Source organism: Tribolium castaneum, chromosome 6 (genome assembly GCF_031307605.1).
Source record: "Tribolium castaneum strain GA2 chromosome 6, icTriCast1.1, whole genome shotgun sequence".
In the NCBI taxonomy this organism is placed as follows: Eukaryota; Metazoa; Arthropoda; class Insecta; order Coleoptera; family Tenebrionidae; genus Tribolium; species Tribolium castaneum.
Window position 1 is genome coordinate 12,258,806 of NC_087399.1, and position 17,262 is coordinate 12,276,067.

At 28.2% G+C, this 17,262-nt stretch overlaps 2 protein-coding genes across 2 annotated transcripts; both read right to left on the reverse strand.

Annotated features, from left to right (window-relative positions):
• Positions 1 to 181: 181 nt before the first annotated feature.
• Alp12 (Alkaline phosphatase 12) lies at positions 182 to 17,033 on the reverse strand. Its single transcript, XM_015982282.2, has 6 exons — positions 16,858 to 17,033; positions 14,506 to 14,708; positions 9,911 to 10,478; positions 787 to 1,119; positions 509 to 727; positions 182 to 365 (listed from the first exon to the last, which is right to left on the reverse strand). The coding sequence occupies exons 1-6, from the start codon at positions 16,931 to 16,933 to the stop codon at positions 202 to 204; spliced, it is 1,563 nt and encodes a 520-aa protein (XP_015837768.1). The 5' UTR covers positions 16,934 to 17,033; the 3' UTR covers positions 182 to 201.
• Gr48 (gustatory receptor candidate 48) lies at positions 4,456 to 5,682 on the reverse strand. Its single transcript, NM_001145480.1, has one exon. It carries the CDS (start codon positions 5,680 to 5,682, stop codon positions 4,456 to 4,458), a length of 1,227 nt encoding a protein of 408 aa, NP_001138952.1.
• Positions 17,034 to 17,262: the final 229 nt, after the last annotated feature.

Consider the following 17,262-nt stretch of genomic DNA (forward strand, 5'->3'; position numbering starts at 1 on the left):
TAAAATAGTAAAAATGTTATTAATGATTAGGTCTCTCATTGAAAGTATAAATTACATTAGCTATTATTTTTTTTTGAAGTGCATTAATAATTTATAACAGCTAATTTTGAGAGAAAATGCAATGTTGGCGTTTTTATAGTTTTGAAACAGCTAATAACTATGAGCTAAAAAAACACAGATCCGGACCCAGAAGATATATATTTAACAACTTTTTATTATAAATAATAATACAGATAGTAAAAACAAATTACTGTAGATAAAGGATGAACTTCCATTTTTAAATGGTCCAATTTTTGCGGCGTAACTAATTACGTAAGCAACATACGTCTGTTCATGTACACTGTGGAATAAATGAGACATCGGACCTAAAATAATAATAAAATAATAATTAGAAGCAAAAAAATGTCCGTGTGGATGTAATTTTGATTGATTTTGTAATTGGAGGCTTTTTTAAATTTTAACCAATCACAGTTCACCATAATCGCGCCAGATTTCAAAAATTCTGTACCTTTAGCATAGATTAAAACATCGCTTCCACCATGAGTCACTTCATCCGTTAGAACTACAGCTTGTTGTGAATATTCAAAATCTGAAGTATTGTTAATTGAAGGATCTTGTCTTGAAATGGTATTGTTAATAACGGAGTATTGATAATTGTTTGGACCTCCAGTTCCATATAGTAACGAAGTGTAGGGTATGTGGTCAATTTTTGACTTTTGTGCAATGTCTAAAGTTCAAAAAAATTAATAATATATAATGATGATATCCAGTTCTATAGTAAATTACCTAATACACTTTTGTTCCTTGAAGGATATCCAGTAAATACCAAAGAATGCGAGTGATCACTAGTTACAATAATTAATGTCTCTCGTGGATCCGTTTTTTCGACAGCTATCTGAACTGCATCACTAAGTGAGACAGTCTCGTCTAGAGCTTTTCTAGCGTTGCCTCTGTGATGGGCAAAATCGATAAGACCACCTTCTACTACCAAAATATATCCTTCTGGGTTTTGGCTTAGAATTTCAATTGCTTTTTGTGTCATGTTCGTGAGTGAAGGCATTCCAGTTGGTGATTTATCTCGGGCGTAATCCATTGACATGTGTCCATTTGCAAAAATTCCTGTTTCAAAATTTGATTATTAAAGAAATATTAAAAAAATTAAATGATCTAACCCCACATTAGAAGTTTTGAAGGCTCAAGCAGTGATAAATTAGACAGTACACGTACACAGTGTTTTGACTTTGTTATCTTAAATGCAAAACTATGTTTTCTATTGTATCTTTTTGTTACTTAATTTTTTTTTGGACTGTTTTTAAAGGATTTCCAGTATTCAAATTAAGCTGCTTTCGAAATATTTAATTTTTTTCAAGTTTTTAGATACGAACCTTCTTCAAAAATTGATACTATAGTAAACCCCAAAACCTTTATAAAACGAGTATCTTATGCTATTTTTTATTTATTGTACCCTTTTTTGTATTTCAATTAATAAAAAAAATTGTCGTCAAGGGTATTTTGTATCAGTTGGAAACGGTAATAAATAATAAATGAAGAAGAAATGGTTCCTGCAGGTTAACGACTCCTTATTAAATTAAATTAAAAACTATTAAAAAACAAGATTATGGATGATAATGGAGGCAATCTTGCATGAACGCTCCCTGAAATTTGTAAAATTAGCAAAAATACGATCCCGAATGTGCATCTTGCCAACCTAAAAAAAATCGTAAAATGTTCCGTCAAATAATGCATGTTTTAAGATGCCTATTAAAGCATCAAGATGGAGGCAAATTACAAAAATAGTTTTTGGGCATTCGAAAGAAAAAGAATTTTACGACGGGTGTTTTAGAATTTCTAAAAAAAGTTAAACAAAATTCCAAATTTAAAGGTTATTTTTCGACAAATTCAAATACCCAATAACTCCATTTTTTCACATGACATGACCCAATATTTATAACATTAAATAGAGTGAATTTGTTTCTGCATCGTTTTCTGTTAATATTTTTTATACACCTACCTGCTAATGTTTGTTTAAAAAATTTCAAGTTATTATGAAAAATAGAATCATGATGTAATGTAATACAAAACTGTCTGACAGATTTTTCATTTATTTCATTTATTTATTTCTTGTTTGAAAAAATATTTAGGGTTGAAACTAGGTCTTCCAATTTAGTTTGTTACCTAATAAAAATTACGAGTAAGAAATAGTTCCTAAGCTGCAGCAGATATTTTGTGAATTAAGAAAATGTTTCTGCTCTTGCATTGCTTTTTTTGTGGAAATTATTAAAATGGATTTACGAAATCACGCTTTAAACAAATTTTCCTTTAGGGTTCGGCGGACATTTGTCAAAGACAACATTTTTTTAAGCCAACATAGGTAGACTATTCGTGTTTCTTCACGAGTTTTTTATATATACTTAGTCAAAATGTCTTTCCATTGTTTTTTTCTTTTCCCTGAAAATTATCACACTGTTCTCAATGATTTTTTCGACTCAAAATTATTGATTGTTGAAAAGGTATTTTAATTGACTTCATTTCCTGGTGAAAATTATCAAAATTGGTTCACGGAATCACATGTAAAGAATACATTTAGATGTGTGATGACCTGATGACTAATGGTTAATAAATTTTGAATTCAATTTTATTATTCAACACCATGAAGTTTTATCATACAGGGTCGCTAAAAAGTATGGATACAGTTAAATATTTTCAGAACAGTTTAACAACGAATCTTGAAATTGGGTAAACAATTAAAAGTGTTTAAATTTTATCATCCGAAAGCTTTTTTTTTCAAATTTTTATGGATATTTTGAAAATACAAAGCTAACTTGATTTTTTTTAAATGGCGCAAAGGATCAAGTTTAATCATTTTTAAAAAAGCATTTTCTTCTGAATTCAGTGATCTAACATAATACCCATCTTTACTTTTATTAAAAGATAAAAAATGAAAATTCAAAAATTTTCTGGAATAGTAAAACTAAGTTAGCTTTAAAAATACTGTTATTAGCGATATCTGTCACTTGTATATTAGCCAAAAATTAAACTTAGATGCAATAATTAGTTTATTAATAGTACATTTAAGTAAAACTGAGCGAAAAAATTCTCATGTCATTTATTAGTCATTTGAATATCTTTTGTAGCACAAAAATCAAGTATTTCGTGTTTAAATTTTTTAAATTAAAACGTGTTCTTTCTCAGTTAAAAGTGTTATTTTGATAATTATTTTTAACGTTTTTTATTTTTTGGCTAATGTTTAAACATCTAAGAGCTAACGATATATAAAGACAACCTTTCCAAAGCTAACAAAATTTAACATTTTTCAAAATTTTCGAATTTTTTTTAAGTTTCGATTAAATTAAGGTATGCGTTATACCATAGAACTCAGAAAAAAATGCTCTTCTCAAAAATATTAAATTTGACCCTTGTTGCTATTTAAAAAAAATCAAGTTAGCCTTGTATCCGAAGAACAAATGGAGAAAGAAATTTAATGAACATCCGAAAAGATAGAATTTATATACTTATAAGCATACACCAAATTTCAATATGTTTTTATGAATAGTTTTTATAATATTTAACTCTATCCATACTTTTTAGTGACTCTGTATGTATCTTAGCGAGCTGTTTGAGAAGATAATTAATTGATGAATTTTATCGTCGTGTACAAATTAAAATTTTATTCCATCTTTCATTATTGTGATTGAACTAATATCCTAGACTACTGTGAATTATTTTGATTGACAATTATAATTGACAAAAAATTCAACAATGAAAAAACGTCCAAAATAGGTATTTTATTTTTTTACGAAAAAATATTTAGGGTTTTTAATTTTAGGAAACTGGTGATTGTTTCCTAACGATATTTTGGATGTTCTAAAAGATCAGAAACATATAAAATTCATTATTTCAAACACATATAAATAATATATTAGCTGTTTTAAAACTATAAAATCGCCATTTTCTTTAAAAATTAGCTGTTATAAATTATTTATGCACTTCAGAAATATAATAGCTAATATAATTTATACAATGTGTTTTTAAATGATTCTAATTAATTTTAAAATTGGTTCACATGTAAAAAAAATTGTGCCGTTCTGCTCAATTGAATTCTCTGTCAATAAAAGTCAAATCTGTTGTTGTGAAATTTAATCAATTTCTTTAAAAAATCTCTTTAAAATGCAACTAAATTGTTAATAAATATATAGTGGAGAATGGTAATATTTGATGGTCTAAATGCCTGTTAATAGTTCCATAAAGCGGCATTTTCTCATTTTACATGAGAAATTCACACACGACTAGATGAAAATTATTCTAACACACATTGTACTTTCAATGAGAGATCTAATAACTACTCGTAACAGTTTTATCAATTTTATTTAAAAAAATAATTCAGTAAAATGCGACGTTGGTGTTTTTCTAGTAGTTTTAGAACGCCTAATACAAATATTGGTTTTGACAAACATTTTAAATACTATACTCGTATGTTGATATATGATAATAAAATATCAAAGTGTTCAAACATCTCGCCATTAAACAGAAGTACTGAATTGAGTTAATATCACAATCAAAGTCACTAATGAACCCAGCAACTGGAAACAATATATCATTTAATAAACTCTCACTTTGTATTGAACATTTTACTGAAAAGAAATGCTCCATATTCAAGACGTAGAGACCCATCGCTGTGAAGACAACTCGATGATTAATCAACTGTAAGGAATAGTTTTCTAATTTCTTTTTACAAAACGAATCTGCTTTTTTAATCAGAATTGAGTACCAAATAGCCTTAAAATCCTCAGACGCAACTCTTGTATTCTGACAATTCCACAAAATTGTAAACAGCATTACTTCTTGAATCACTGTGTAGCTCAAAGCCAGCATAATCAAAAAACGTGGACAATTCGTGCTTGTGCAAGACCATAAAATAGCTAAATGATACATCTCGTAAATGGTCCATATCAAGTAAGTTAGAATAGTTAGGAGTAACTGGTGACCATAAAGTTTGTTTATTTTCTTGCACATAAAAACCAATTGCGAATAAATAGGTAAAACCAAATCAAGGTTTTCTGTTCCACTTAGCAGATGATTCAGTTTTGAAAAATCTGCTTCAATTATCCTCAACAAGTTGGTGTAAATACATGTACTGGTAAAAATCATAAATTTGGCCAAAGTGTAGCCGAAATTAATGATTGATGCTTCATGCACTGAATAATAAATGTAATAAACCGTGAATAAGTAAATAAAGTAGCAAAACACAAAAACCAGTTGCAACAAACTGACGTAGTCATTTCGCTCAGACTCCTTGAAATTGTAATTAATTGTATAAAGGTTTATTAACAATTTTCCAAACTTAGCTTTGTTAACATACCCCAAAATCTCAATATCAAGAATGGTAATAATAATGGGTGCACTACAAAAAATAAAAACTACGTCGTTTAACGTAACATTCTTCATCAAAATGTTGAAAATATGTTTCAAAATGCATCCCACAATTAATAAATCGATCAAAACCATCCGCAAAAAATAGCACTTTTTGGTGAAATTGTAATTCAATCCATTTTTTCGTATATTTATGGTGATGGGAAACAAACAAATGAAGTGGGCAAATGTGACTAAAACTTTCAAATATTTGAAATTTTTCATACTGTGTGTACTTCTTGTGTCTATCGTAAAATGTTGAAGTGTGTGCATTTTATGAAAGAACCCAAACTATGTAATTTTAATAATGCAGTTTGATAAATGTTGTTTTTAACATAAAAATATTGGAAAAGGTGAAATTATTGCAGCATTTTAAGGTAGATTCTAATCAAAATGACAAAGAAAATGATAAACGCATATTTCATCACTGCATCGATTGTTATTGTAAATAGATTAAATATTGAGTTTTCATCACTGTTATGATTTATATCTTGTTTATTTTTTCATCTTTCAATATGTTGAAAGTAACTAAACTAAACAAAGCAGCACACAATAGGATATTTCAACAAGCTTTTAAATTTTTCACTCCAAAGAAATAATTAGAAATTTTAGAAGAATAAAACACCCTACTGTGAAAAACGACATTTCTAAAATCTGTTCACTTTCCAAATTATTTTTTTCTTTTTCTTTCTCTTACTTAATTTATTGTAATTGTAAGTGAAGTTAACAATCGTTTCAAATACGTTTATGAAAAGTTAATGATTAAAGTACGTAATCAATGGTAAGGTTAAACGTGTGCTAAAAGGGTATTAATGTGGTACCCTATAATTTTGACATAAAAAAAATCAAACTTCAAAAATCAAATCAAATTCGTTATCTCACATCAGATTTGATTTTTTCCAAATACTTTTTTTTTCTAATTTGTGGTTTAGATTGGACTTTCTGTATAACCTTTCTGTCAAAACTTGAAGTGCAGTTTTAGCCACATCTTATGTTGTGAAACTTTGAAACTAAATTCGTGCTTTAAGGCTGGTCTTATAAAACTTGATTTTTAATATACCATTAATTTCTCAATAAAAATGAAAGCAAATTTAAAATCCTCAGACAATATAAAATCAAATATGCCAAAAAATTCGGATGTTTATTATTATTATTATTTATTATTTTATTCAGTTAATACATAAGTATTAGTTGTTTCAAAACTATAAAAAAGTCAACGTCGCATTTTCTTTCAAAATTAGCTGTTATAAATTATTCATGCACTTTAAAAAATAATAGCTAATGTAATTTATACTTTCAATGACAGATCTAGTCATTAATAGCTATTTTACAATTTTATCAATCTTATTTAAAAAAATTATGCGGTAAAATGCGACGTTGGCGTTTTTATACATGAGTAAAAAGTTTGACCAAGACTTAAATTTTTATTTGGCCCCATTTAGACTCGATTTGCATAAGATTTTGTTTAAAAATAGGTAATTGCACAGCAAGTCGATTTGGATCAATTTATTTTTTATTTACTTATAATTATTATGTCCGACCATATTTATTTTAATATCTTCAAAAAACTATGAACAAATTAGTAGTTTATCTACTACTAGCTATTCCAAGACTATGTCACGTCACTATGACGTCGCATTTTCTCTTAAAATTAGCTGTTATAAATAATTCGTACATAAAAATAATAGCTAATGTAATTTAAAGTTTTAATGAGAGAAGAGATTAATAGCTATTTTACAATTTTATCAATTTTATATAAAAATATAATTCGGTAAAATGCGACGTTGGCGTTTTTATAGTTTTGAAACAGCTAATAATAATCACTTATGAAAGGATATCGATTTTGTTTAACGAGTACAATGTTTACCAAAACAAGTGAGTGCAGCAAACAAGTTTTACAAATTATGCCAGTTAAATAAGAAGAGGTTTTTTATAACATACAAAATTTTTACTAAAAAGGGCATAAATTGAAAATTAGTTGCCGCAATTTAATTTTTTTTAAGAATTCCATTAGCCTTGACCGTAAATGAGTTACGTAACGAAATTCATGACGTAGTAACGTAATGAATTTTATTACATCACTAGTTACGTAATAACTGACAAATCTTTAGGTTAAAATAGAACGTGAAATAGTGATTTCTTTCTCCAGATTTAGCTCGTGGAAAACTTTTTTTTTTGGAAAATGTTCGTTCGCCATTACATATTTTTTTATTAAAATCTTAGTTTTAGGGCAAAACTTGGTTTGTTTTATTCTTGATTTCTGTAAGCATAGTAGAATGTTTTTCAGTTTTTCGTTTTTTTTTTTTGGATTCTGATCAGTGTAGGTAATTGCTTTTGGCCTTTTCTTGTTGCATGTGATAAAAAATAAAATTGACAAAGGGTGGATTTTACAATTGTCTGCTTGTTATTGTTCTGCTCAACCAAGATTAAAAAAAAACTGTAGCGAGTGACACTAGGATACAAATTTTCGTAGTCTTAAAGAATAATTTATTGGAGAATTATTAAATTCTGTAATTATCCAATAGTCGCAGCGTCGCATGAAAAAGAAAGTTTTTGATTTGATGTAAGTTGACTATTATACAGGAATTCTCAAAATTTGCGAATTCCGAGTTCAGTGCCTTAAAAAAAAGTTTGAATGTTTATGCTTATTTATGGTAAAAATTATGTCTCAAAAAAAGTTTGTCTTATAGTTATTAATAATGTTGTTGTTTATTCCATGGGTACGAGTAGAGGTAGTACACCTTTATTCTACAAGTGGTTACTGTGGTACATTATTTCATTTAGTGTTATCTGTTGGTGTGTTGGAGTGTTATACTAAAAAATGAAAAGTTTTATATGGATAGCCAACAACAAAATAGGTGACCCCTATTTTTTATTTTAGCCAAAGCTCTACCGTTTTTAATAAAAATAATTAAAAAGGTGAATATTCCTGCTCTGACGTCAGCAATGTTCCTTTTTGAATCAGCTAGTAAAAGACTGACGAATTACGAAACAAGACATTGCTTAGGTCACTGCGCAAATTTTGTATTATTATTAAAAGACCGACCGATATTTCTAAATATAATTTTATGTCTATTTTATTTATTTCTATAATTTCCAAAAACTTTTACATTCGAGTATAACACTACATTGTCAGTGTCAAAATCGAGTATAAAAGTAGCTCATGTCGCCTTAAAAGGGAAAATTGAGAAATTAGATGTATATTACGTGCCCGGATTTGGGGTGAGCAGTACACATAGTTATACAGCGTGTTAGCGAATGGTTTAGGAGAAACTTAAAAGTAGATAGAGAATGTCAAGACAAATCGATTAAGCTAAATTTATGTAAAACAAAAATGCATAGTTTTTCCAAAAAATCGTTCTAAAATTAAAATCTCAAATTTTGAGCACGACTGAACTAGAAATATAAAAATTAGCATAAATTTTAATATTATTGACTAAACAGCAGAGGTAAATTGACATATTGGCCCACTACGTTATTTTTCTATTTCAATTTGTGTTTTGTTATTAAATTTTACGAAAAAAATAATTCGCTAGGATCGGGATTTGAACCTCTCGCACAAATGAACACGTTACACACAAATTTAAAAAATTCTCAAACGCCCATCTCCATTTTGTTTAATGAAAAAATTAACTGCTAATAAACTACCATAAGTTTATAAATGGCTCTCAACAGGTGGGTTAATAAAAATTTCCAAAGAAAACACGCACTTTTTGGAAAAATTATATAAGGGTTTTTAACTTGTCTAATCATGACAAATTCACATACGAAATATTGCTAAGCCATTCCCTAACACCCTGTAAAAATTTCTTCAACTAGTCATACAACAAAAATAGAAGATAGAATAAAGTAGTCATTTGGTGATTTTTTATTCTCTTTGGTGATTTTTTCTATTCTAATGGTGATTTTTTTTCTATAAGTGAAAAAATTTAACAAAAATTTTTCGATACCTATACGAGAAAACGTTGTATTATACACGTAAAGAAAAGTTGGCATTATCTGCTCGTTATTCCTTTCTGGACTCATTTCAGAAACCCATCACTCACAGATAATGAACAACTTTTCTTTTCTTGTATAATAATATACTCTTGGGAGTAAAATAATCTTAAATTTTGTAATTTGCCGTTTCATTTTTAAGAAAAAATACAAAAATTTAAAATTGTTTTACTCCAAAATGAAGCTAATTTTTGTAGAAATTGTTTTACATTATTATTTTCCACAATCTTCTACATCATAATTAACAATAAAGACTGAAATTTTTAGCCTGCATTTGAAGAAAACGCAATTCAAAATGCACCTGAAATGTAGGTACTTTCAAACCAATGTATCTTTGTGGGAAGCCCCGAATCTTCATTTTGTTTCTACATTTAGACACTTAAGGTGTTTCTCTACAACGCTCTGAACTTAGAATTCGCCAATTTTGAGACAAGCCGTAGTAGTAAATTTAAATATGACATGAAATTAACATTTACTTTGAAATTATGAATATTTGCTACTTTACCTAAAACAAATTCATTACTGGTGTCTACTGCCTTCAATTCTTCACTATTCAACACAGTGGCATAAGTTTTATTTCTTTTCTTTTTGTCCATCTCCCAGTCTCTTATCAAATCTCGCCCATCTAAACTATAACATGCCCATCTATCAACAAGATCACCTGGTTTATCTTCAACCCCCGATTGTAAACACTGTCTTCCTCCACCCATCACTACATTAATATTTCTCCCCGGCTCATCCTCAACCAATTGTCTCGCAATGTCTTTGCATTGTTTCGATTTTTCGGGAATTTTGCTTTCACACTCCCAGTTTCTGTTGGGGGTGTGTGCGTAAAGTGCACTGGGGGTGGCATGTGTGACGCGTGTCGTTGTTACGAATCCAGTTGATTTTCCAGCCTCTTGTGCCCATTTCATTAAGCCGTCAATCCGCGCTTCTGGTCTAAGTGAGGCTTCACAGTCGTTTAATTTCACACTAGAATCAACGCCTGACGTTTTCAAATTGTTTTTCACACCAGAAAAAAGAGCCGTCGCTGTACTGCTTGAATCGGGAACCAATTTGTCAGCGTTGTAAGTCTGAAAAATGAGCAGATTTGATTGAATCTGTTTTGGAATTGGTTGTTTTGGTGTGTTATTGAAACGCTTTCTCCGGCTTGGGCGAATTATGTGATTTATATCAATACTCAATTAATAATAAAGTATTACGGAGAACTAAATACTAGGAGACAAAATAATCCGCAAAAAATTTAGTGCTTCGGAGTAAAAGTGAGGGCGCTTCGAACGTCGGATCGCTTTGGCCCCAAATTATTGTTTCAAATTAATTTAAATGCAACTATTTCATTAACTCCTTTAAAAAAGCAGGAGCGTTAAGCATCAAATTCTTAATAAGGTAACAAAACCGACGATTAAAATTTTCACAACACAAATGAAAAAAAATTAAAATTTAAAATCTGAGCTCTACTGTTTCCAATTTGGGAGACCATACAGGGTGACCCAGGGGTGTGTAATCGGTCTAAAACTTTTTTACTATTTAAATTATTACCAAGACGTTTCCTTATTCGATAGATCGACACAGGGTGTTGTATACAGGGTGGTGAACCAAAGTTATATTTTTTTAATGGAACAAAATTAAAATTCTACGTAAAACGGTAATGTAATTTTTTATAAACTATTATGGGTCTATCTTTTTCCGTTTTGGAATTATTCAAGTTTTTGTTATAAAAAAGACCAATATTTGGAAAATCACTGCGAAGTTGCCTATGAATATTTTCCAACAAATTTGCAACAGCAAAATTTAGAATACCTTATACTTTTAGGAAATAGTCGACTTTTACTTGAAACCCGCAGGTAATGTACAAGCTGTGCCAAAACGCAAAAAGTTGAATAACTCATTTTTTTAATGGAACACCATGTATTTCTTTACACGTATCGATAGCATTTTTCAGAAGCTTCTTAATGATATGCGGTTTGTATAGTTATATCCTAAATTATTCAAAAAATATAAAAAAAGATTATTTACATATACATATCATTATATACATATTAAAAAATTGATTACTATGTGATTATCAGATTCTGAGCTAACAATTTTTCTTGTAATAAAATACTTTTTTTAATCTCGAAAAATATTTTAAATTTACTGTGCAAACCCCATATCATTAGAAAGCTTATCAAAACTGCAGTTAATACATAAAAAAAAATATGGTGCTCCATTTGAAAAAAATGAGTTATTCAACATTTTGCGTTTTGGCACACCTGTACATTATTTTCGTGTTTCAAGTATTTCTCTTGCAAAATTATCGGAAAATTTTCAAAAGCGACTTCTCAGTGATTTTTCAACCTTTTTTATAACGAAAAGTAGAATAATTCCGAAACGAAAAGAGATAGACCCATACTTGTTTATATAATAATAATAATAATAATAATAATAATAATAATAATAAAAATAATAATAATAATAATAATAATAATAATAATAATAATAATAATAATAACAATAATAATAATAATAATAATACATAATAATAATAAGCCTTTATTTACAACAGTAAACCTATTTACAGTAAACATACACAATTACAAAAACTTAGAACTACACTAATACTACACTAAAGATGAAGACGATACAATCTAATTATGGGAAAATATATAGGGGCATCCATTAAAAAAAATATAACTCTGGTTCACCAGGCTGTATACAACACCCTGTGTATAATAAAAATATTTTTAGTTTGTAGACTTTAAGTGGATCTAACTAATGATAACGGTATGGCAATATTTCAAGTAACATAAAAGTTATAGACCGATTACGCACCCTTGGGTCACTTTGTATGTCTATCTTTAGCGGTTTAGGCATCAAAGAAATCCAAATCCGCTCAATCAGAGTAATTATTATATGGTATATCTAATTCTCTACAACTTACTTGTAACATTTTTTTTTGTATCTTCGACTGCATTCGCAGTGAGTGTATAAAAGCAATGTTTTTAATATCATTCCCATTAGAATTTTGTATTTCGTTCATTTCTTTCTACTGCAAATTTAAATCTCTTTCTGAGCGTTTTCTTTGTCATTTGGTAACTGATAAAAAGGAATAAAACCCAAAATAATTCTTAGAGATTAAAACTGTTAGAAACTCTTAGTAGAAAATTTATTGATAATATAAGGAACGAAAATTATAAAAAATGTAAATCAACAAAGGAACAAACAGAAATGTAGATGAAAAAGAGTAAACAAAAGGACAAAGTAACGCAAAAATATAGAAGAGGTATAAAACATATCAAAAACAAAAAACAGTCTAAAACATATGAGAAAAACGGAGATAAAAAGAAGAAAATGTAGACTAATGGTAAATGCCTTACGATAACGATAGTTAAATACAGTGCGACCTCAATAATCCGAACTAATTAAAACCAGGATGATCCGAATTAATAAATAATACGGATTACAGAAGCGGAACAATTTTATAATAAAAAAAAACAAAAATACATGTTTTTTAACTCAAAAAAATATCTAAGAAAAGAAAATTGAATTATTTTCTAAAGAAATTAGTAATTTTCGTTTGCTTAATTAATTTTTGATTTATTATGAAAGCAGTTTCTTTTAGTCTTTGGAGCACTAGAACATCGTGTAATGCAATGTTAAGGTGGTATGTCTTCTTTTTGGAGGCATTTTCAATGAAGCTAAAAGCAGTTCTTGCTTCTGGTAGCGAAAACAACTCACAATGGACGAATGTATGTGCGCTTTTAGAAATTCGGGGAACCACTTGTTTTGATTTTAATGTTTTTTACCAAGAATTTTTTACAAAACAAGACATCTGATTCATTCTAAACGCAGGTCCGAATTATCAAGTACTCTGAAATCCGGATTACAAAGTACACAATGCAATTAAAATGCTTGTCCGGTTTACTGAAGAATCCGATTTATTAAAGGTACGGATTATCGAGGTCGCACTGTATTTAAAACATCAAAAAAATGCAATGCAAAAACAATCAACTAAGAGACAAAATTATAGAAGAATATAACAATAACCCAGTAAAATGAAGAACTAGATAGACGAGAGAAGAGGGATTGAGAGAGGAACAAAGATAGAAAAGTGAACATACATTGCGCCAAAAAATACAGAAAATGGAATGGAAAAATTGGAGTATGGATACAACCTAGCAAAAGGAAATTAAAAAAAAAGAAAAAAGAAGAAGTAAAATAATGTAGATTACAAAGAATAAATCTAAATCAAAAATGAGACAGATGATAAATAAAGACAAAAAAGTAATTAAACCAATAAGAAACTCAAAAAATCGCAAAAAACCATACAGAAATTACAAAAGAAACAATGACATGAAAGAAAATGCATTCAATAGGAAACAAAATACCTGATACAAAAAGGGGTAGAACAGAGAACAATATGTAAGTAAAGAATAAAGAAAAACATGTACTTCAGTAAAAGAGAAGAAAACCAAGGTTTTATGGAAAAACCGAAAAAAAAAACAAAAATACACAAAATCTTAACTCGGAGTATAAAGGAAAGCGAAATAAATTAAACACACAGAATAAAGAAATAACACAAAAAGTTGTTATTTCATTTAGATACAAAAGTGTAACATTAGAACATTACCAAAGAGAGAAAGGTAAACAAAGTAAATAAAGCTAATTCTTTACTTTAATTATTACAAAGACGAAATAACTAAAGAGAGAGAGATAACTAAGAAAATGAAAATACAGAAAATGGATACACAAATATAGAGATAAATATACTAATACGAGTATTTAAATATATAGAATTACATTTTAGCAAAGAAAAAAGAATATTTTAGAAAATAAAGAAAGCAGATTCGGCAAATATTGAAAAACAAAACAAAAAGTATAACAAAAACACGTGCAAAAAGACAATTTAAAACAGCAGCTAGATAATTATGTAAGTTAAAAAAGCTAACATTAAGAAAATGTACAAAATCAAGTGTATATGAAATGAGGATTTAGGTTTAAATTATTTTTTAGAATTCAGTGTGGTGTTTGTCAGTAATTTTCTGTTTACTTATGCTTACCGTTATTTATTTAAATAATTACTTATACTTTTTTATTCATCACTTAATTCATTGAACTTACCTTTATCGTTGCTATATGAGGAAATTGCTCAAAAGACAAAAACCCACTTTCAGACTTGGAGTAAATTCTTGATGCTGTAGTAGTTGTTAAGCCCATTCCATCACCAACAAACAATATAACGTTTTTTGAAGGGTTTTCAATTTTTTCTAAGTTAAGAGCTCTGTTGATATCGTTTTTTCCTACATCCAACCAGTAAGATCTGTCTGAAAATTAGTTTGTGTTTGTTTAATATACGAAACTGGTTGGTACGAAGGGCAATAAAATACACTCATGATGACGTAACCTGATAGAGATCTTATTCTGTAGAAAACTTTAAAATAACGATAATTTTTTAAAAATTCAAAAATTTAATTTAACCAAAGATTTCATTCTTATTACTTATCTTGTACCTGAGCTGATTTGACCTGATCATGTTTTTACTTAGATTTAGCATAGATTAAATTTTTGTAGATTCTTCAGAAATAAAGAATGAATTTTAAAAAATTCTTTAATTCATTTTAAGCAAAGAATTTCTTATATTTTACTTATTTCTTTTACGTGATTTGATCTGACCTATCCTGACTATGTTTTTATTTATATTCACGTGAGATTTCACTTTTGGTATAAAACTCAAAAATAAAGAAAAACTTTAAATTTTTTTATAAATTTGTTTTATGCAAAGAACTGCATGGTTTCTTACTTTTTACTTATCTACTGATCTGACCTGACCTGATCTGATCCGATCTGCTTGAAAACTTGACTTGACCTTGCTCTTAATTCAGGGTAGAATGAAAAGCGAAAAACAAAGAAACAATTTCAAAAATTTTATTAATTCATTTTATGCCAAGATTTTCATGATTTCTTACATTTTATTAATTTTTTCGGACCTGATCTGATAAAACTTGACCATGTTATTGATTCATGATAGAATGTTTGTAGAAGAGTCAAAAATTAAAAAAAATAATAAATTTTAGTAATTCAATAATTTAACCAAAAAATGCATGGTTTCATTGATACTTACTAAGAGTAAGTTTATTCGTAACTAACCTGACCTGATCTAAACTGACCTCATTTTCATTTAGATTCGCAATAGGGTAATTTAATTTTGGTAGAAGAATAAGTAAGAAAGAAAAATTTTTTAAATTAAAAAAAATTGCATTATTTCATACTTTTTATTTTTGATTTAAACTGATATTAAATTAAATTGAGTGTATCAGAAATCAGAAAATACAACAGCTTTTTTATATAACATTTTTCAAAAGTTTTATTTATAATTTTTACTGTTTTCTTTTTTCTTTTAGTTTTTTATGAGCTTGTCATTGTTTAATAATCTGTTTGTATTTATAGCAACAATTTTCATTGTTGTTTTAAACTGTTTAAATTGCCCGTTTCTATCACAACGAAAATAGTTCGGCTCTATTATTTTTCTACCCATAGGCGGATACACGTTTCAGTATGTTATCTTTTTCCAAATTTAAAGTAAATTTGCGAATTTTTTATTGAAAAATTACAAATAGAAAAGATATTTTATTTGTTGAGCTCTGTTACCTGTTAAAATTAAGACACGTATTTCTGATACACGCTGTATCAAACTGAAAAACAAAGAAATTTTTTTTGAAATTTTTATTCATTCAGTTTAACCAAATCCATGTTCTCATTTTTTTACTATCTTATCCTATACCTGACTTGATGGCCTGAGCTAACCATGTTTTAAATAGATCCACTTCAAAAATCAATAGATAATTTTGTTAATTCAGCTAAATCAAAGAATGCGTTTTGAAACTAATCTTTTTCTTTAGCTTTACAATAGTTCATGAAGAAAAATTTTTAAATATTTTATATCACAACATAGGTTTCATAATTTTAACTAATCCTGTACTTGACCTGATCTAATCTACTTGACTTGACAATGTTTTTAAAAGCCATTAATAAAATTGGGTAAGTTTTTTGAAGGGTTTAATATAAAACAAAATTTGTTTAAAACACAGACTGAATGATAACACAACTGATATGGTTTTAAAATCTACAGGATTAGCCTAGGGATTAATCTAATTTCGAAAAGACACATTTATTTACACTTACAACTTACGTGTCAACTTCTTGCAGTATTTATTTTGTATTTTGTACACAAAGATGGTAAATAATTACAACATAACGTACCTACTGTTATTTTTACATTTACAATAATTAATTCAGCGTATTTATTTATTCTGTCAAATTTAACTAGTATATATTCATCAATGTTTTGACCTTGAGTTGTAATAAGTTTGCACTAATTAAAATTTGATATCTCAAAGCCGATGACTGGGACTTGATAACAATGTAACATTTAATAGACAGTTTAACGATGACCTAAGATATACGATCTCTCACCTTCATTTAAATTAAGTACACTGTTGAACACGCTTGTCAAATAGAATAATACTGCACATGTCTTCACACACCACATTTTTTATAAGAATTATTAATTTTTATGACTCAATTCATACCGAATTCAACACACGTTACTTTACGTATGACGTGATGGAAGTAATAACAATGAACTAGCAAAGATAGCAGCAATTATTTCGCATAATTTTGTTAAAAATAAACTAAAAAGTTACACCATGAGACCGAAAATGATTAGTTTTCTTTTTTTGTATGCAAGAAACGTGAATGTAAACTTCTAAAGTACTGGAAAAATTTTAATATGGGAAATTCTTATTGCTTTGAGGTGGCGACAGCGATGTCAACTCATTGAAAATTTCTGTTTTTTATCTTTTAAAAAACAAATAAAAA

What these genes read in the sequence shown, in the direction of transcription:
- Gr48 (NM_001145480.1), bottom strand. Translation starts at nt 5,682, where the DNA reads ATGCACACACTTCAACATTTTACGATAGACACAAGAAGTACACACAGT.
- Alp12 (XM_015982282.2), bottom strand. Translation starts at nt 16,933, where the DNA reads ATGTGGTGTGTGAAGACATGTGCAGTATTATTCTATTTGACAAGCGTG. An exon ending in AAGGAACAAAAGTGTATTAG is followed by an intron (nt 728 to 786) that starts GTAATTTACTAT and finishes TTTGAACTTTAG; the next exon opens with ACATTGCACAAAAGTCAAAA. An exon ending in TGTTTTAATCTATGCTAAAG is followed by an intron (nt 366 to 508) that starts GTACAGAATTTT and finishes TTATTATTTTAG; the next exon opens with GTCCGATGTCTCATTTATTC.